The sequence below is a fragment of the Rhopalosiphum maidis genome, chromosome 2 (assembly GCF_003676215.2).
Source record: "Rhopalosiphum maidis isolate BTI-1 chromosome 2, ASM367621v3, whole genome shotgun sequence".
In the NCBI taxonomy this organism is placed as follows: Eukaryota; Metazoa; Arthropoda; class Insecta; order Hemiptera; family Aphididae; genus Rhopalosiphum; species Rhopalosiphum maidis.
In genome coordinates, this window is record NC_040878.1 from 71,050,989 (window position 1) to 71,074,837 (window position 23,849).

The 23,849-nt window shown below is 25.5% G+C and overlaps 1 protein-coding gene across 1 annotated transcript in view; it reads right to left on the minus strand.

Annotated features, from left to right (window-relative positions):
* Nucleotides 1-11,458: 11,458 nt before the first annotated feature.
* LOC113552054 (cyclic AMP response element-binding protein A-like) overlaps nt 11,459-23,849 on the minus strand; it is a 41,870-nt gene continuing 29,479 nt past the window's right edge. The window contains exons 2-8 of the mRNA XM_026954721.1: nt 18,962-19,151; nt 17,125-17,339; nt 13,984-14,098; nt 13,288-13,619; nt 12,970-13,158; nt 12,409-12,475; nt 11,459-12,046 (exon numbers count right to left, since the gene is read on the minus strand). Coding sequence (XP_026810522.1) covers nt 12,452-12,475; nt 12,970-13,158; nt 13,288-13,619; nt 13,984-14,098; nt 17,125-17,339; nt 18,962-19,151 — 1,065 coding nt within the window. The 3' untranslated portion in view covers nt 11,459-12,046; nt 12,409-12,451. The remainder of the gene's footprint in view (nt 12,047-12,408; nt 12,476-12,969; nt 13,159-13,287; nt 13,620-13,983; nt 14,099-17,124; nt 17,340-18,961; nt 19,152-23,849) is intronic.

Below are 23,849 nucleotides of genomic sequence, written 5' to 3' on the forward strand. Positions count from 1 at the left end.
CCGGTTTCAGAGATCTACCTCACTAAATGAAGATAAAAATAAAATATATTATACACACATATCGCATACAATTAATACATTTCTAAAAACTAAAAATCAAGAAAATTTACATGCCGATTTCTGAGTTGGAAAGAGTTTTTATATAGGTATTGTAGTACTGTGAAAATTATTTTTTTTTAGAACACGATTTTAAACATATACGTTATCTTTTAAGAAAAATGTCTTTTTCCGATAACAAAAATTAAGTATAATTACCTAAAATTTTCAAAAAAGTTAAAAAAAAAAATGAATAATGAATGTAGATACTTAAATGAACCACTTTGTATTAATCAACTATATATACATAAATTAGATATATTAAAATAGATGAATAGAAGAACAGTTCTACAAAGAAACTTTAAAAATATCATAAGAACTAAATTGTTGTTGAGCTTAGAATTCTTTATTTACAAAATATAAATCAACCCAAGTTGCTTATCTGGCATGCGAAGTTTATATGTTTTATTTTTACTATTATATATTGGCGTAATAGTGAAATTGTGAGTGGATAGTAGTTTATCCACTCACAGTTTCGCTGTACCAACAATATTTTATCATTATATTTTTACACTCACTTCATTTATTTCAAATTTAAGTTCAAAAAAAATAACTAAAATTAGTGTTTAATGTTTTTACTGTAACCGTAGTATGTTTGAACTTACACTTAAAAATAATTCAACATAATTTCTGATTTATAATTTAATTTTTATTACACATCTACACGAATTTAAAATTAAGTATTAGGCTATTATTGTGTTAACGATACTATGTATAAATGGCTTTCTCCTTTTCTGTTCCTTCAAAAATCAAGACGGATATTTGCGTTTTCTCTTTAAATTATTTTTTAGATCGCTAATATTTAAGAGATTTACTATATTTTCTTCTTTTTCCGTATTTCACTGGACAAAATTAATATAAAAGATAAAATATGAGAGACAACCAAATATGTCTTAATCCTATTTGCTCAAATTGATTAAAAATAAAAATAATAATTGCTATTGATCCCTGTTCATCATTGACTAATAGCTTTCACTTTATTACTCACCAGTATCAATATATACATAAGTAATATATACACTTTCGATTATTTATGATGCTTATTCAAATGCTTATTTATTTTGTGATAATTATTATTTACATTTGCGCTATTAAAATAAATAATTGTTATTCCATGATATTAGTTTTCAAGAATATTATCATTTATATTTAAAGAACACAAAAACAATTTTTATTTTATTATAAATTATTTTTTTAATCCTTATTCATATTATAAAAACTTAAATTTGAAGTGATGTATGTATAATTATTTCACATACATTTTTATATAATTTACATTTATAAGCAATTTTATGATGTAAGTAAATAAAATATATAACTATATTTTATTAAATGCAACTATTACTTTCTAGATAATACATATTATACAATAAAGAAATATAAAATATCTAGTTTATCAGTAGGTATTATAAGGATTTTTGATTTATTTTAAAATTAAATAACGTGAAACTACGACAGATAAATTAATGTCGCTAAATTTAATAACACATTACAAAATTTCCAGATTTATTTGTTTTTAAAATGAACATGTATCGAATATTTTTAACGATTTAAAGAAAAACATAACATAAGCATTATGCTAGATATGTTGATATGTATAAGAAATGCTTGTTTATATAATTTATAGCGTTATTTAACTATTATAATATTGTATATTTTATTATTATGATGAATGTTTACCTTAAGTTTCCAAGTTCACGTTGTTATCGAATTTTGCTATAAAACAAAATTCAATGCCAAGAAATAGGAATGGACACATGATTTATTATTATTATTTTTTTTTTTTTGATTAGGGCCCTTATCTGGAACAATTCACAATTGGCATGGTGCGTATAAACAGAAAATCACGGTAGACTGCACACAGCTGAAGGTAAGTTGCAATCTATAAGCCGTGGCGAGTTCTTATAAGGTCCCTGTGAAACTATGGTAAGAGGCAGAATTAGAGGTTCATAGAGATAATATACTATATATAGGTATAAAGAATATCTTTGAACAATTAGTTGTATTTTTATTGGTTAGACTTTTTTTTATGTAATACAACTTTTTGTATTGAATATCTGTGTTATAATATTATAATATGCCTTTACAAAATATATGTAATTGACGGTTTTTTTTTTTTTTAATTGACACAAGTTATATATGTCTAATACTCTAAACTTGATGTAATGTGGGAAATGTTTTTAAATTATTGTTTACTGTATGATAAATTCGAGCAATTAAAATATAAATAAATGATGAATCAAATAAATAATTTTATTATTGTTGTAATGCACTGATAGAAATGAAATAATCGTATTTTAAATTTAACACATGGATCAATAACATTTAAGAATAAAATGTAATAAACAGACGACGTTTATCAGTAGTATTGTTTACATTTAATCACTTGGTGAAAAAGTTTATTTATAACACATTATCGAATACACTTTGTGTATGTTACATATTTAAAAAAAATTAAGTTGGTTGTTTGAATTTTAACAAATTTTTTAAGTAATTATTAACTATTGCATAAATAGCATGCATCATATTTAGATATACATTAATATTATGCAGTGTATAATAAAACAAATTAATGTTGTAAAACTATAGACAATACAGAATTAAAATTATAAAAATGTCAACAATTTATTCACAAGTATTTATCTTTTTTTATCGTGGTTTATGATGAATATAGAAGTATCATTATGAATTTTCTATTGCACCAAGTTAATGAATTATTCTTAGTAATAATAAATTATAAGTCTTTAGTATACTAGTATCAACAAAAATCTCTTCCCCTTTTAAAATCCACCATCTAAACAATTAGTCAATACATTAATAATAGTAAAATATAATAGTAATTTCTTTGACACCATTCAATTCACATAAATATATCATCGTTATAAATTATTCGTGCAACCATTGACAGAATCAGGTCATTAAAATTATATTCTATTTCATAATTTATTAAATTTTGTATAAATAATTCAATATTAGCTATAGTAAAATAGTATTTTGTATTACCTATAGGCAATGAGCAATTTCCAGTTAGGTGTGGTTTACTTGAATGAGGCAACAGCAACGGACGGTACGGCATAGTAGTTTGTTTTAAAATACCAGAATTTTTATTTTGTTGCTACTATTAGATATTTTTTATTCAAAACCAACAGCTTATGAGAAAACAAATTCATACATAAATAAAAAGAAATTCTAACATTACATAATAAGTGGTAGTAGTTATTTCGTTTTGATTTAATAAATATATGTATATACGCCATTGAGTACAGAGCTTACCATATTACAAAAAAAAAAGTTGGTACTCGTATAAAACGTAAAATATAAACATGTATAATACTAAAGAAATAATATTTATTTAAGAATAAATATGCATTCATGATAAAATCAGAAAAAATAGAAATAGTGTGCTGAATGGTAATGAAAAATTAATAATAAATATCATATAAAAAGAAAAAAATTATACATTTTAAAAATAAATGTTTAGAATACCTACCCATTCAAAGTTGTGTATACTTCATTATATATTATACACAAATTGTTTATATTATTTTAAAATCGTTTCTCAGTTATTTAACAATAAATCAAACAAATGGAATATGTAAAAGTCTCTAGGTTTAATATATTTTGAAATATAAATAAAAATGCACCTATTATAAAATAACTATTGGCTATTATTTTGATGGAATACAGCACAATTGGTTTTCTTATATAATTGTTAATTTATAATGAATACGAACACTTTCAAGTTTAATATTTCCCAATAAGTATCTATATCTTATATTTTGATTAAAGAAACCTTCAACATATTAATTTGTATTCTATGAATTCTCAACCGAGACTTGAATATAATATTGTACAAGAAAAAAATATTCAACAAATATCATTACAATTTATTTATTAATTATTTTTATATACATTATTCACAATAATAATAATAAATCCTACATTCTGTTATATCATGTGAGTGGAATGAAAAATTATTTTTTTATCCATTTGTAAAATAGGTATTATAGTTACATTGAAGCATTAAGAATTGCCTACCGTAATCGCCCTATTATAGAGTGTGTACAATTTTTATAATAACTTAAAGGTTATAAGTTTATACGTTTTATATATTTAATGTATTATACAGATAATTTAGTTTATCAATAACATTATTTGTATTCTTAACACAATTCAAATATCAAGTAATGAAGTGCACTATATATAGGTTATTTATTTTATTTTTATTTTGATAAAAAAAAACTCCTTCTATATTCAAGTTTATTTAAATTTATGTATAAAATAAATTGTAAATAAATACACATTATAATATAATATATACATAAATCAATCACAAATATTATTTGAGTGATGGGTTTATGAAAAATTGCTAATAATTAGTATTCTTATCGGTTTCTTGTAAGGCAATTACATCTATTATTTCTTGTTTATGATTTCGATCAGAACTTCATGTTTCGCTTAGAAATTATTTTAATGTTGAAATTATCTTATTATCTTATAAGATCTATACCAATCTTAAGGGTCAAGTGATCCTTTAAATGACTGTTTTCGGTTGGTATTGCTGGTTTTTGTTAATGTTGATTTGAAAAGCTGGGTATCAGTGCCCCATTCTTTTCAGTTATTTTTAAATAAAATATAACTTATAGCTTATTAAAAGTTAAATTTTTATTGAAAATTTGATAGCTTTATTTTTCTTAAAAATAAAAATGTTCTATTTAATTTAGAGTGGAGTAATAAATTGAAAGTGAAAATGTATTGAATTTACATTGTGTGTTTAATTTTAACTGTCTCCTCCTCTTGGAGTAGTCAAAATGCTTTGGTTTATCATTTTGAGTGTGGTTTCTTGTAGAAAATTAGATCTAGTTTGTACTTGTAGGGGTAAAAAGTGAAAAATATCAGTATTTAAAAAATAATATATAATAAAAATGATAAAACAAGAACAAGAAACTAAGGAAAAATAATTTTTTAAATATTTTGATTTATTTTGTACTATTTATAGATATTTTAAATTTTATAATTTTTAATTAATTTTTTTATTTGTAATTATTCAAATTTTTATTTTTGTGGAATAAATAACTAACATAGTAGTATAAACATATTGTAAAATAAACTTATTAATATAAGGTAATACAGGAATATTAACGTAAATCAATAAATAATTATTTTATAGCCATGGTTACTATGGTAAATTATTAATTATATAAAATGGAATTTAATTAATTTTAAGTTATTACCTTTCTATTTACACTGTGAACTTATTTACACTGTTTTATAGTAAGGTGGATAGTATTAAAAGTTATAATAATATAATTATAATATGGTACAAATATAATATATATTTTATTTTAGCTACATCAAAAAACATATCATAAAATATAGATAGGTACATATTACATAGGATCTGACAGAGCGTTTCAGCTCAGAATAATTTTTTCGTATACAATAATGTTAATCGAATTCAAATTTAATACACCTAAAATAGAGAACTATACAATTAATGTACAGCAGAGTATTTCCAATTTGCCATCTATTTTTATTGATAATGATAAAATAATTTTATATTGGATTAAAGGGGTATTGTGTTAATTTATAATTTACATAATTTTTACTCAATGTACCTTGCTATATGATTTACCTAATAATACAAATTATTATTGTGCATTTTATTATCTACCTATACTAACAGTATTTAATAACACTGTTAAAAAAATAATTTGTTTTGAAAATTAAAGTATTATAAAAATATGAATATAAAACATAGTACCTATACAACAACAATTTTATTTATAAGCTATAGGAAGAAAGCTTATAACTATACAATTTATTTTTACTTTTTTTTAAATGTAATTATATAGATAGAACCATGACGTTAATCAATAAATGAGAAAGTTAACCTCGTTGATTATCATTGAAAAATGAAAGGATTTAAAAAGTAATATTTGGCTGTTGAGATAATAATATAGCTGCAGGTTATGCCAAAAAGGACTTAATAAATTTGTAATTTGAAAATGTGTGAATGCTTTAAACGGAAATTTATTGAAAAAATTGTATTACATAGATATATAAATTATCTATAAGATAATTCAAATAGAAATAAAATGAAAAAACCAAAACTAAAAATTGCAATCTATAAAATATAAAGTATAAGATTATATATTATAAATTCTATATTTTCTATTAATACCTATATATTACATATTTCAAGTACATCCAATTAAAATGAAATCCAATTAATAGGTTAAAATTGTTATCTAAAATAATAAAAGTCATAACACTCATAACGCATACTTGTGTTTTATGTTTAATATGACAAAAAATAAAATATAATTAAATTTGGTTAAAAATCGGATCTGGATACAACCTAAGCTAGAGTACAGCGAAAATACCATCGTTTTATCAATCATATTTTGCAAGGTGTAATGATAAATTACCAATCATTATAGAGGTTAAAAAAGTTATCCTGCAGTATTAACATAACTAAATAAGTTAGAGCGTCAGTATAATTCGTGTTAAAAAAAAAGTCATGTGAAAGGTTTCTGAGTAAAACCATGAATAATAATTGATTTCACAATGATGAGGGATTTTTTTGTCTGTATTTACGAATAAATTCTTTGATCTTGAAATTGAATATAGTTTTTGATAGAAAATTCAATCTGGTTGATACTTTTGATAGGAAAAAAATAAAGTTCAAAGTATTCTTCGAGATATTTATGTGAAGTTTTTGATCAAGTTTTCTCAATCATTTGGACCAAATACGATATTTTTTTTAAAAAAAAATAACAATAATAGTTATTTATAATCCAAAAATATTTTCTTTTGGTGATTTTAAAATTACACGTACCTATATTATTATATTATATAAACATAATTATATTTTAAAAACATTTATACACATTTTATCAGTTGCCTATGTTTTATAATGTGTAATATTAGTAATATATTACTTATTACTAAAAAAGCAATAAAAAAAAAAAATCATCATAAAAATTAATAAAAATATATATTTATATAATAATAATAAACTGACAGATTGTCTCCGCTCAGAATTATTTTTCGTTTGAAATGATTTATCATTGAATTCAAATTTAACACATCCGTAATGTATGTTGAGTGACCTTTTCAATGACGAGTTACACTCGACTCCTACTTAACAGCAAAGTGGTTACCTAATTTACTCATTTTTTTATAATAGCGTAAATCACCAAGCTGTTTCAGCGTGTCAGTTACGCGAAGTCCGTTTTATTGTTATAGTTACGAAGAGTTTTTGTGTGTGTATTATACAGGGTGAGACGATATTTGTGTGAATTACATTAGTTTAAATAACGACTATGTCATGTAAAAATAGAAACACTCGGTATCTACGGTATTATTATTATGTCTTATATACGTAAATATAATTATTATTACATCACTACTTCTGCCGTACCCGCATAGCCACATGACCCGTGTAATATTCTGCGAAAACTTCCCAGCAAAATGTTGACAACGTAAACTCGTTGTCAAAATGTATGGCAGGTTTTTGTTGGAAAAAAAATCTATTTGTAAAAACTTTTTTAATATTCGTTGTGTAGTTGGTTATTTAATTTCATTCGAGTATTCTCGAATTTCCAATGATTATTCCCTTTTACAAGCCCTGCGAGAAAAGTTCGGTTGATTTTTCTTTTTGATTGGTAATCGTTTGAATGTGCTACCATTTCACGACGGTTTATTAATGTCACCATATAATAATATTGTAAACGACGAAAACATACATAATATAAATAAAGTATGACAATATTAATAAAGCATTGCTATGTATGTGCGTACAGACTACAGAGTAAACCTTGACCGTTAGCAATTTATTTCAGAGAAAAAACATACAATAACTCTCTAAAAAAAAAAAACTCTTGTAAGTTATTAATATCATAAATTGAGTAATGCCTTATGCTTATATTATACGACATCGATATATATATATATATATATTATAAATACATATATTCACATACTTATTGCATTTTGTAACTAACCACCCGTATTTTCGGATAAAACTATTTATAAGTGCCTATTACTGGATATACATATGAAATAATATAATATATCATTGATCATTGTAGTTTGGCACTTTTAAGAAATATTTTTGTGATTTCACCACATTGATTGATATTTTTAGGTATTTATTTATGGTAAAATAATTGATTATTTATAAATACTGTTTATGTGGGTAATTAAATTAATAATCAATAGTATTAAACACTTTAAAACTCGTACCAATTCGTTAAAAAAATGTTTTATTGTATTCATTAGTGTATATAAGTATAGCATAAAATAATGGAGTATATAAAAATAAGTTGATTTTTTTAAAGAAAAAGCTTATTATAATATATAATATAGCTTTTCCTGGTTTTTCTAAACAAAAAATAGAACACTATCGTAAACTTAAATTGTAATGTTACATTTGTTAGTTAATATGGGTATTACATAATAACATAATATAGTAGATAAAAATAAGAAATGTAATTGTGATTAATTAAATTTTTATGTAAAGGTACATAATATACAATGGGTGTATAAAAAGACATAATATACTTTGTTTTCGATTCGATGATTAATTTTAATAATCAACGGTTTAACGTCAAATGTTATGTTATATAACTATAATATATGTTCTTATCTACAAACCATTTATATGGTAAAATTTGCTAAAAAAAATTGTCTACTTAATAAATAATATTTAAGGACATTCTTATATCATCTCTGTTAAAATTATCATTCAAATGTCTAAACCTATTTTGTTATATTTTTAATATAATGTTTGTTACTGTTAATAATTTTAAATAGTATTCAGCATTCGTGTATTTTTCGTTATGATGAAGCATAAAAAGTATTAATTTTATTTTTCTTGTTTTGTTTTGTTCTGGTAATGTATAAAATGTTCACAACTTATTGAATGTTTAAGAAGATATTGAAAGTATAGATTAATCCATTTCTTTTAAAAAGTTTAGAACTAGTAGTAAGTTAAATAGACTTTCAAAATTTTGTTATAAGTAACTATAATATTTATATTGATTATAAATAATAAATAATTATTTTTATTAAACACTAGATTTATGTATTTATTTTAACAATGAATATTTTTGCTTTTTGCATACGATTAAAATATAAGATTATCGCTGCTAATCTCTAATATTATATAACTACTATAACAATATTTATCATTCCATAATTCAAAATCTATTTATATTTTTGAAAATGTTTTTCTTACATAATTTCAAGTTGAGATAAAACAACATTATATATATATTTCTTAATATTGCTTATCGTTTTAATTTTTTAAGATTTTACTATTTTTAATTTTATATTCTGAAACAGAATATTTTTTCATTCTGACAAGTAGTTTATGAAATGGATAGAAATGGATTTCTAATCCCCATAAAATATTTTGAAAAACGTTAATGAAGTAATGATTATTGTTTGATAAATTTTGTATATAATATATAAGAATATCTTATGTATGAGAATATCCAACAGTATTTATACTGTGTATAATTGCAATATTACATATACACGTCGATATTTTTTGTAACATTGTTTGCAGAGACGAAACGGACACAGATAACTGCAACTCGGTGGTTGTCGTCAGATTTCAGGCGCCAAAATTACATACTACACACACACATACATAACAATATAATATATATATAGACTATATAGAGTGTAATTGTGTATATACATAGTAAACATACTGCTATAACATTGTGTTTTATTGCACAATAAAATATAGCACAGTTTAACCTAAATTAGATAGTTTTTGCCCCCTCAACAGACAATTTTAAATAAAATGTATGTGTATTATATAGTAACAATATCGTAGTTGACAAATTAATTTTTATCAACAATAATGTGCACGCGAACTTAAAAATACATAATGCAGTTTCGTCGACCTTGGAGCGGTCACGTCGTATAGATTTTCCGAGGCGTCCTTTGTACGGCATCGGCATCGCTACACACACACAGCCATAAAGCAATGACAAGTACCAAGAATTCGATTGTAATTGGTATATACCAATATATTTATATTTCAGAGTAAATAATAATAAAAAAATTGTTTATATTACTTTTAAAACACAATATTATCGGAATCGTAAATACCTAGACAGTGCACACGTTATTTAAGTGCCAGGGAAATCTGAACACAGAAACCATATTGATGTAAAATAATAATAATTGCACGTTCTAAATTCGGTAAAAAACTATGCATTCTTTAAACAGGTGTTAAACGAGCAGTACCGGACGTGGAGTTTTATGACAGTGTAGCATCATTCAAAATTAATAAGGAAAATTAAGCTGGTGAGAAGTCGTGTGCCTTTTTGTTTTGCACAGGTTTCACTAGTTCTTTATTAATAACCTAAACATCTAATTAGAATATTAAAAGACATCATTTTAAGTTCACAAAACCACGTGTGACTTTTTTTATTAAATTGTTGAGTAATATAATATAATCAGTAATCAGTTGCTACTACTTATCTAAGTTCCGAGGTAAACAATAATCTTTGGACCATGACTCGTGAACTATTTAACTTTAAAGCTCATTCTTATAAAGGGATTGTTTTGTATATTAATGCTACAATAATACACACTGCAGTCTATACAACTTCAAAAATTACATTATTGGTATGAAATTAAAATATATTTAAGACATTTTTCAAGAAAAACAAAAGTATATTATATATATATATATATACATAGATCATATAATATAATATACTTTTTTTTTTATTCATATTATGATCTTAATAATCAACTATTTGGGGTTTAAACTTTGTATTAAGTAGTAACTATACAACGAAGTTCATCGTATTAAGTGAACTCCAATAAAACAATATTAAAAAACAATTATTGATGAGCACAATGTTTGGTCAATTATAATTTCCCTTCAATATTCACAAGTAAAACAAAGGATCAAACGTAATTTGGGACAACTGAGAATACATAAAAAAATATAACGTACGTGCTACCCCAATAATAATAATAATAATAATAATAATAATAATAATAAAAACAAGTGTTATATACTATAACATAAAATAATAATTTTACGTGCTAATGGAAATCTGCTAAAAAATTGCACATAATTTAATATATAATATATGTCATTTATACAAAAATATTTTTCTAAAAACAAAATAATTCATTTTTTGTTTAAAATATAATAATATTTAAAATTGAACTAATTTAACTAGAAAATATATATTTTAAGTTAACAACAAAATTGAATCAAATTTATAAAATATACTATATGTACAAATCGATAATATATAATTAATTTAATTAATAAACTTAGATACAAACAAAAAAAAATTGTATTATAAATTTATTTTATTAATACTCTAGGAAAACAATCCTTAACATTATTGTTTGTTTATTGATTTATAAATATATAACATAGACAAAATATAACGTCTGTATAGCATGTACATGTGACAGGCACAGATATACAAGCGGTTTAAAAAAAAATATATGTATATAATTATAATTTTGGCACTTACAACGAGTAATAATGAGATTAAAAGTTAATTATTTTTGATTTATTATGATACACTTAAGCGCATCAAAAACATCACTTTTATCCGATAATTGGTGTTTATTTTCATCAGTCGTTTTTTTCTTACAGAATATAATAATACGTTTATCGTGTATAGACATAAATGGGATTTTCATTTCATATTATTTCATAAGTTCTATCAGACGTGACTCAAAATTCTGTATTAAAAATATTGACCGAACGTCAAAAATTAATAATTGTATCTTATATCGTTGCGAGTATCTCGTCTGCGTGTTTAAATCAATGTTCGCATCATATACATGCAGTGTTATAGTTAAATATGAATACTCGCAGAAGCGCATTTAGTAATATCACGGACTAGCTGTCGACATTGAACTAAAACTCTTAAACATATTGTATTTGCACCTGAAAAAAAAATTAACATAAAATAACAGTTTTTAGTCGTAATTGCTATTATACTAATATTGCATCTGTATGCAAAAAATATGTTAGTTAGAGGAGTGAAACGTATGCTCACTCAAGGACGCATTATGGATGCGATTACTGTGTGCTAACGCGGTACACAACAACACACAAAAATTAATCAAAGTATGTTAGAAAATTGACATCTCTGGGTAAAAAATACAGTTAGTTTAGAACGTTGCTAGAATAGTAGATGGCGTTAGTGAGTTACAACTTTGATTCGAGTTCAGTATACCATTTAAATTTAAATAATATAATATAATAAACATTATACATTTATGCATATAGAATATTTAATTACTCACCATTGGTCGTTATGTACAGTTTACCCCACTAGTAAGTTCTTGATTATTTGGTCTTCAGCTGTTGACTCTGAAATCGAATAACATAAATTATTTTCATTTTTTTGAATAATATTCTGAATTGTAGCAATGCTTATAAATAGACACACAGTACTATTGTAATTTACAATACACTGTTATGAATAATGATTGTTACAGTATGCGTCAAATTAAAATGTTATTAATGAATATGATACAATATCATTAAGATATGCTTAAGGTATGCAAATATGCACTAATTTTTGGGTTACTTTTGTAACAAGATTATTTGGAATATTATTATAATACGTAGATACATGTTATTTCATAAATATTATACTAGTTGACAACACAAAAATAGGAACCAACGCACATATGCACCTATATTGCCTATACGATACGCCTGATGAAGATACGTAATGAATTACTTTAAACTGTGATCACCCAAGTAGCAAATAGTGCCAAGGACACTATCCATATAATAGAATATGACAATTTATATGAATACAATAATAAAAGCGGTTAAAGTATAAGCTATTGACTTACGATTTGGGTTGCTTGTAGGCCGAGTAATTTCTGCAATTTTTGTAGTTGTTGGACTAGAGATCCATTGCTCTCTTCGAGGTTGACAATTTTCTTTTTGTACTCGCTATTCTCGGAAACAAGAATCTCCACTTTTCTTTCTAACGTATCCATATACTCCTTTTTCTTACGTCGACTTTCTTGCGCTGATATCTGAGTAAATAAAAGTATAGTAGTAAAAAAAATTATTGATGAAATAAATCAGATGCGATAACAGTTACAGTTATATTATAATATAATATTCCAGTGTATGATGGTATAATAATCTAAATGATAGATTACCTTATTTTTAATTTTCCTTCGGATTTTTTTTAACGACTTCTCTTCGGCCTTGGTCAATGGCAACCTGGTGGGTATTGGGTAGCCTTCGGCTAGCAGGGTGCGTTTCTCTTCTTCAGTGAGCGTCAGTGCGCCGGTAGATCCTTTCGGCTGACAGCTGATCAAAGGTGTCTGTATGGGCTGCCGGCTACTAGTGATGGTGGAGGCAGTGGCTGACGACGAGGACGACGACAGGAACAACCGCCGAGTGGGCGACGACCGGTGGTGCGGTGATACGTTACCGCCCTCACTATCGCTGGACGTAGATGAAGGTGGCGTAGGTGGAAGTGAAAAACCTACAGATGGGCAAAACACCAGAGCATCGAGTAAGTATGTGCAATATAATGTATAAGTAGTCAGTTCATATAAAATATAAAATATTATGTCGCTTTTATGTGTGCTATTCAGACTACAGGGTAGTTGTGGAAATATATGGTCCTCGCCCACACGAGAGTATGTTTTATCCCTCGTATGCCATTACTCATTATGTGTTACCGTTTACTGGAACAACCATAAAAGTGCAGTATGACGATAATACGTCGTAATACAAATATTGTATATTATATTGTAAAATTGTAGAAGTAACCGTTGTATATTATGTTGTATATTAAGTGTGATGTGTATAATATATGTATACATAAATGTAATTTATCATGTTACCTGTGCCATCCATTTTCAGACCGAAGTTTGGGACGATTAATCTATGCGGTTGGTTGAGGAAAGCTCTGGAGGTCAATACAACCGTGGTGGGTTCATTATAACTGGTTTTTTGTACCTGTAACATTTAAAAATATATTTTATTATGTAAGGTATATAGTGGTTTTATTTTTACAAATTGTGTCCATTCACTATTAAATTCAACTGTAGTGTAGATTAAATGGGAAAAAAAGACGAAAATTGACTGTAATGTTGCTATTGAAAGTAATATATTTTATATCATTATTATACGAATAAATCATAATAATAATAATAGATTATAATATATTATTCACAGTGTAAACGTGTATGCAAAATGGTTTTAGATTTTGAGCACATCAATCTATTAATATATTGAATTCGCAATAATGATATATTTTTTTAATCTTAAACTTCTAAGGTGGTTACTGGTAGACATTTGAATCTAGTTGGTACTTATTAAGATATTAAATTTCTCCATACTTTACTTAATCGAAAAAATTAACGAAAATAAAAAAATATTAATGTTATACAAAAATGATTAACAAAATTAATTTTGTTATTTTTTTTTTTTTAATTTGAAAACGAGTAACCGTTGATATTTAAAATATTCATGAATTATTTATATTGAAATTTTTTAGATGTAATTATTTTAATATTGATAGTAATTAAATTTGATTTATTATTTATTGTTTGATATATGAGACTTTAACATAAGGCTATCAATATTCTAAACAAACAAGGTTCTAGACAATAGGTAAGTACTCTACAGTTCAAAAACTAAACTGAATGAAAAAAATGTTTTTTACTGTATCGTGTCTCTGTGAGAAAAATGTATAATTTTCAATTAATTTTTACTTATATAATTTAAAAATTCATTCAAAATACAGCAATAAATAACAAGATGAGTAGATTTAAATCCAAAAATATAAAATAAATAATTAACTATTATTTTAAACGATAATCTAAGAAGATCAATTTTATAAATTGAATATAGATAAAATGTCATTTAGTAATAATAGTTCAATATATTTGCGTCATGTTAAATTAAGTTCACATCAATATAATATACATAATACAAAAGTGACATAATGTTTATTAACGTTTAACGATATTAGTATGTTATTAAAACATACATTTTATTCTGTAAGTCATTGGTTAGATGTCTAATGGAAATACTAAATATTTCCTAAGAAAAATATTTCTGTTTACGATTTATTATAATTAACAAACATTGAACCGACCAAAGTAAAAAAAATTTATATACATATTATATTAAATTGATTATAACCGTCATGTTTAATTGAAATCAACAATTTAAACTAATTGGCTATTCAGTTATTATTTTGTTTTTATTTAATGTTTATTTATCAAGATAGTAAGATATATAGACATGAATGATTAGTATATTATATTAAATTTCAAGAAATATAATAAAAACATTAAGCCCAAACACTAATTGCTTTAATTAATCATTTGGGTTTGAATTTAAATCGTCGTTATTTTTTGTAACAATCATATTCATTCAAATAATAATCTTTTAACTTTTATAAATTGTTATTATTACATTGTTTTTCGTGTGTTTGAGTATATCTATAATAACTATACGCCATTAAGCAATTTAATTATTTACTTTGGCATGAAACATTTTATATTGTATAGAATTTTTAATGTTAATTCATTAGGTTCTACAATATTCTTATTTATTTATTTATTTTTACAATTTTTAAAATAATTATTCATGTTTATTTTACTTGCTCGTGTCATTTTTATATTAGCGAGTGCCAAATAATGTTTAACATTTAATAATATTTGTGCATAATAAATAATTGAAAAAGAAAATTAGTTCCTATCAGACTATTTAATTGCTATTAAAATTTTAAAATATGTTAAACGTGAAAAACGTTTATGAATATTGATTTGTCTTGCCAAAAATAGCTGAAGGAATTGATTTTTTTTGCATCATATATAACTATAAATTATAATACTATATAAGTAATCTTATAACTAGTAAATTTTACGAAATACATTAAGCAAGACATTATACTTTTTTACGGTTAAATCATAATCTATCGAACATCAGGAAACATGACGTCATCATTGCATGTATATTATTTATTGTAGCTATAGTAATGGGAGCTGGTTACATGTAAATGATAATTAATAAAAGTATATAAATATATAAATATATAAATAGGGATATTTGTATATTTATATTTAGATATATAAAAAAACCTGTAAATATATCTATGATATTTTTTCTTTTTAATGATTTTTCTTGAAATTATTATTTGTAATAATTGCATACACTATATAGCATTTAGATTTCAGTTTCTCTTTAAAAGTGTTCTAGGTAAATGTATATGGTGTTTTAAATTTCTATTTTTAAAAATTCATAGGGCTAACATTTACTGTAATTAAAATATATTAAGTTTGTAAATTATCAATAAACAATAATGTTTGAGATAATTAAATTATCATCGTTGATTTCAAATTTGTTATAATAAACGTAGTTTTAATTATTAAAATAAATATAGATAATAATTTGATTTAACGGGGAATTTTATTTAAATAACCTAAAATATATTTTTGTACTTATCAACCTATTGTTTTTTTCGATTTTCGAAAACTACAAACATTCAATATTTGTCCGTACATTATATTATATTAGTATGGTAAATGTTCACTCATATATTTGAATAAGTATGACTAATATATTTAAAAACTAATGTTATAGATTTCATTATCTAATCTTTTTTTAATACACGCTGATTTATTACTAATACAATTTACATTATATTTGTATTATTACATTTAATACTATACATTTTCAGTATTAAATATTTAGCATATAAAACCTTTACAGAATTGTATATTACCCATATAAAAAATATAAAATGTTAAATTATTCGAAAATGCTAATTTAAGATATATTTTGTCAAATTGTAACTTAAAAAATAAATAATTTTCTTCTTTGAAATGTTTGTTTGAATTATTAAAAATTGTAATAACCATAAAAAATAAATGATTTGTTTTCGAAATACATTAGCAGGTTCGGTTAAAAAATCGATTTAAAGCTATTACAATAAATTATGTAATGTAGTATCTGTTGGCTATTAATATTACCTTGCCATAATGTCTGGGCGTATCGTCAGACGCAGAACATGGTGATGGAGGGCACGAAGAAGTCTCAACATATTCCTGATCACTCATCGGTTCATCTTTTACTGAAGCCGTGTCTTCTTTGATACTAATCATTTCGATATTACCGGTACGATCACAACTCACTTCATCAAACGTTAGTTTGCAAGTTCCATCTTGACTGCTATCTTCGTCCAAATCTAAAAATTATTCATAATCATAATTAATAATAAAAATTGTGTTACTTTGTACTTCAATTGAAGTAATTATAATACTTTAGGATATAACTAAAAAAACATTCTTGATAGTCCATTATGAATGAATCAATTTAATTTAAACTTAAAAAGGAGTACCCTTTTATACTTTTACATATGACTCGTATGAGAAAAATTATTAAAAACAAATTATGTAAGTGGATAAATGAATAATACTAATATTAAAATTATAAATTATAATTACAGTATAATATAATTATGTATAGCATACAGATTACTGTATACTTGAATATCGTTAAAATAGTATTTTTTTGGTAGGGTTATTTTATTGCACGCACCTATCATTCTATGTGTTTACAACTAGTAGGTAGTATGAAGTAAATATAATTAAATAGATAGGATTTTGTTGTTTAAAATTTTGAATTTTTTATGTCGCTACCGCTGTTGCTATAGCTTTTTCGTTAAACAGTTATATACTAAACTACGTCACATGTATGATATTATTATAGATTTGTATTTTTATCCATAACGGTTTCCATAAAATTTATGAAATTTTGATAAAAAAAGAAGAAGTAAATCTCGTGAATGATCAATATAGTTATTACTAATTACATATTTTTTTCCGTGTTCTTTCTGAAATCTGTGAGCAAAATCAAATTTATAGTAGTGATGAAGGGTTACATTACATATATCCAACCCCGAAAATCTGGTTAATGCATATCGCTCATGTATTTTCCAAATTAAGTTACTATTAAATATATGCATATATATATATCATAATAATACCTACAAATCATATTTAATATTTTCTCTACAGGAATTAATGAAAGGTCGAAATTTTATCCAAGTATACCTACGACATTTTACGACAGGTATGTAGAGTAGTTGGGTATAAATGTATAGGTAATGATATGCTAATTCCCTGAAATATTCCTAAGACTGGGAAATTATCAGAAAAATAATAATATTTTTATGTTGTCCATGTTGCAAAATTGAAGTCTCATATTTAACTTATAGTCATAAATTAAAAATACTTTATGAGCAAATATATTATATGAGAATAGATAAACTTTTGGCGATGATACTTAAATGTATGCTTTTCTAGATTTTTAATATCGACATGATATAAAATACTATTTCCTCAATGGATACTACCTATTTGTATAAATTAACTTATTTTCAAAGAAATATTCCCAATATGTAAGGGGACAGATTTTCCGAAATATTCCTGGAACGTTCCTCGAGGAACATTCCTAGTGGCACATCACTACGTAGCTATATAATTTATATGTGTGTAAAACAAATGACCATTTTCTTTTAGTGGAACACGTAACGGGTTTTGTCTTCCATGACTCACGGCCGTTGCCCCCTCTTCTCCAAAAGCGGTTCACGGTTCTTCTCGCACTATACGACGAGTGCATGCATTACATTATTATCATTATTATTATTATATTGTTCCACGGTACAGAGTATTGTAGGAATGCGGCGAAGAATGCGCCATTTACGCCGATCTTATATATATATATGTTATATATGCGTATTATATTATATATTATATGGCGAATTACGAAACCCGGCGACGAATGATGCGCGGCGACGTGACTCACCTATAGCGTCCAGCGACTCGCTAGACCCGTGCGTGGTACAATACGAGTGTTCGGCCTTGATAGGGGCATTGCCCAACAGCGCGTCGGTCATCAGACGGTCGTGCAGTACCACGTGAGAATTCGACCGGCCGTTTCCACCGATCAGCCAATCGGACGCATCTTCCGTGGCCCTCAGCGCGTCGCCAAGATCCTGCGAAACACAAACGCTGACGTTAACAATTGTCGTACACATAATAACTGTTATAAATAATTAATAAAATATGTTATTCGCACATATTTAATGCACATTCGTACATTATAGGCACGACTAGGTCATATAGGGATAGAACAAAATAAAGTAAGCGAGATATACGTATAGGTGTAACTGTATATAATATATATATATATATATGTATAAATAATGACTGACGTGACATTCTCGACTGCGTTAAGCTTTTTTTCTTTTTTAAATTCCTATATAAGGTCAATCATATAATATAATATATCGATGCATATTATAAAGATACGTTCGATAAATTATTATTATTATTTATCACCCAAGAAAGTGGAAAAATTTTCGCTAGACGCGTGAACGAGTGCTGCGCCTCCAGCGACATTTTGTGACCACCGTACTCTAATAACAATTATATTATTGGAAAACTTCTAATTCGATGCATTACATGACGTGACGCTCACTTGAATTTATATCGTCAATAGTTATATAGAAACACTTACATGCATTTCTTGTCGATATAATTTTAAAATAATTGTTCGTTTATATTATTATTGACCTCGTTTAATGTTTAATAATCAATAATACCCCTTATAGAAAACCGTACGTGTGTTAGGACGTGAAAATGTCATAACTTTATTATATATTATATTTTGACGTAAACAGATCAGAGTCAACCGCATAGAAAAAATAACATCATTTATTTTGTCAATGAAAAGTAAACAACGAATTTTAAAGTCAATATATTAAATATATATATATACGATGGTGTGGATATTTTTAAAAATCCAAATGATAACTTTACTGTGGTGTTTTGAAAATATTATCACGTCGTATTTACAAATTGGTCATGGGCGTATTTTGAAAACAATACGATAATATTTTACAGCCAGGAAATTAAATCAACATTTCAAAGCACAATGATATTTTAGTGATATTTTGAATTAGTCTGGTATATAATAATATTAAAATTTATAATAATCGGAAGTGTACATCATAAATTCATAATCATTACTGTGGGTCATCAAATAATAATTAAAACATAGTAATTTATTATTTTTTATAAATGTTTAATATTTATATATAAATATTATATGTTACTTGGCCTCTTTAATAATTGTCATCTATAATCATTAAATATTTAAACCATTATATAGAATATATTATTGATAATATTAGTCTCTTATCATATTACGAGGACAAGTATACCATTATGTGACAGTAAAATATAAATACAAATCCAACTAGTCAAGTAATCTTCAAACTTCAATAGCCAACAAATTAAATATTATTACGTTTAGGTAATTTAAATTGCGTTTAGTTTATGCGTACAGTTATAATATTAGTAATATTACTACTAAGTATTAAACGCAATATATAATATATAATATATATTTAATAGCATATATTTTATGCGTTCTACAGTTACTCAGTTTTTTTCATAACGAATGATATAAATTACCCCGCAGAGTACACGGGATCATGAATTTCCAAATTTAATGCTATTCGATTTTTGTTTAGCTTGTTTCCAGTTGACATTATGTACGTACCTACTACATAAAATATTTTGCTTACCCGAACAGAGTAAAAAACTAGTTTTTTGAATTCATTATGCGGTCTTTTACAATATTATATCTTGCCAGTTTTTAACAACTAAATAAAATATAAGTTTATATAGGTATTATACTTTATACTAAATTATAATATATACAATGCTGCAACAAATGTATAATTCCGATTATTATTATTTTATACATACATATATATAGCCATTGAAATACATTAGAACTTTTTTTTAGCGATGTCCTCGGTATTTTATGAATATGTTTTGAATAGTGTTATATAAAAAATAAATTTATAATGTGATAATATTTAGTATGAAATAATCTCTACAAAACTTTGCATTAATTGGCATCCAACTGAGTTTGGAATTCTTCCATGTTCATGTCGATAAATATCAAACGAATACATATTTTACTATACTCAAAACTTCATTACCTTCTTGGGTTTTATTAGCTTTACAATATTGAACGTGTGGCCTATACATCCTAACTACACTCGCACTACGTACATATTAGTATACATTATGTTCATGGTATTTTTCCTGTTGATAGTCACGTGAAGATTAAACTGATGTGAAAAAACGCTTTGCACACCAAATTCATCATGTATATTATATTATTATGTATATCTTTGGAATTAACTTACAATTTTATATATTGAATCACATATAAGGAGCCTTTATTAGAGACCAAATTATGAACTCGAATACTTGAATAGTACGCTACAATATATTATATTCCTTGGAAAACCATAAATATACACAAGTCGCATCATAAAATAAAATAATTATTAATACTAATTTATTATTTATTATCTATACATCATTGTAAGAATACTACATAATAATATAAGTAATCAGCATAATTAATCAACACTCTACATGAGCATATTATTATTGGCGTAAAGTACTGTTATGTATATGGGCATATAATAATATATACATACATCTAAAGAATGATTATTTTCGGGATACATGATTTCGGTTTATAATGATATTTGCAACGACGGCGGCTGCGGTAATGGTGAGAAATGTGGCATGAGTATTTAAAAAAATACATAGTAATAAATTTGTTCGGATAAAATGCATCAGTTTGCAGTCTGGCCTTTCTCCACTCTCTTCTCGCGGTACACCTACACTATGGTCGCAACGTTTGATCATGCGCTCACACAGATACGTACAGTGCATATTGCATTATTGTTGTTAGTTTATGTAGTATGGGTATAATGTGTGTGTGTGTGTTTATGTATATACTTTCACCGTACACCACCACTGAGTATATATATATAATAATACAACAGGATAAATATGTATCAAAGCACGCCCACTATTGTTGAATATATATGTTTTTATATTTTACATATTATATATATTTAATAAGTACAAATTCAAGTTTATATATAATATAATATTAGCTGTATAGTATATTAGGTACATGACTTTAAGCCACGCCCTTGCCAAATATTCACTCGCTCGATTAACCGGTTCTTTGCCTTTCTCCGGGCCGGCCGGCACAAATCGTTTCCTATAACTACCGCGATGTCGGCGGCGTGGCGTCCGCTATTACAGTTACCTTCAAATAGCGGTGTAGCGGCAACGGTGTTTATTAGAAATGCAAAATCCCATATACCTATAGTTAACCGCGCACGCAGTATACTAGTAAATTATACAGCGATATTATATTTATCAAAATGTCGTATTCTATGAATCCATAGCAGTAATTCTACGTAAATCCATATAGATGTATAATATATTATATTCTACACTCCATACAATATATAGACTCTACAGTTCTATACACGTTACATATAGAGAATCTAGGACACTTCCCCCCAGGACAGAGCTACAGACGTGTTCACCCCGGTTTTCAATATATATGTATACAACACACATGATCTTAAAAATTCATGTGACGAAAATGCTGTGGATTATGTTGGTTTTCACATGGTCTCCGACATTTTTGTCATACAGAATTTGGAATATCCTGTTTATATTTTATATGATGTATAGATAGACTGCATAAAAAATGAAAATGCGTTTTTAGCAAGTATCTACATACTACATGAGCATACACGTAACAAAATATAAGTACCTAAATTAAGTAACTTATTGTATAATAATATGGCACCCCATATATTCGAAACGTGATTTTGGGAATAATTATTCATTGGAGTGCACTGAACGAGAAACATTGGAATCATGAATTTGAAATTTGAGTTAGGAGTTACTATACTAAAGCCCTTCACTGTAACAAAGTCTTGACATTTTTCATCCCCATACACCCTAATGACTATTATTCCAATTTGTTTGACTCAAACGATTACCAAAATAAATAATAACACTATTAAACACAATACTTTTTATATTTTACTATTTATAACGTTGATAAGTTAGGAATAATAATAAATTATATAAATTGATGCGAGTCTGTCTTTGATAAATCTCTTTTGATACCTATTTAAAACTAAAATAAATCACTAAATCTATCCTGCGTCACAATGAATTTTGATTTTATATAGTAAGCTTTTATCATTCTAGTGCAAAAAAAATAATTTTTCAATAGTTTCTAAAATAATTCAAATGTAGATATTTTTCCAAATTTGAAAGTTATAAACAATTTTTTTTTTTGGAGGCCTCTAAATACAAGTAATTATGATAGTTATGACAAAGGGGTGAGAATATGTGAACAAGCCTTTTTTGTTATGTCTAATAATAGTAATATTATATACTAATATAATACTATATAATACCTATTATGGTAATTAATAAAATATTTTAACATACAATTTGCGGTTTCAGAGGATGAATGCAAATTCAAATGCGATCGATCGGTTTTCACGCATGTATAATACAATATTTAAATATACATATACTTACCTATACATTAAAATATTATTATAAAGCCATGTAGGTACATAAATTGTTCGCGAGCAGAGTAAAAAAAAAATGGAAAACATATTTTTGGCACCTATGCAAATATTGTCAACGAGTATCTACGTAGTATGACGTGAGAGGTGCGTAGGTAGGGCAGGCACGGTTGCGGCGAATTTGTATCATATTATATTATGTTTAATGCGTATGATTGTGCGCGTGCTAGCGGCGTAGGTTTTAAGTAT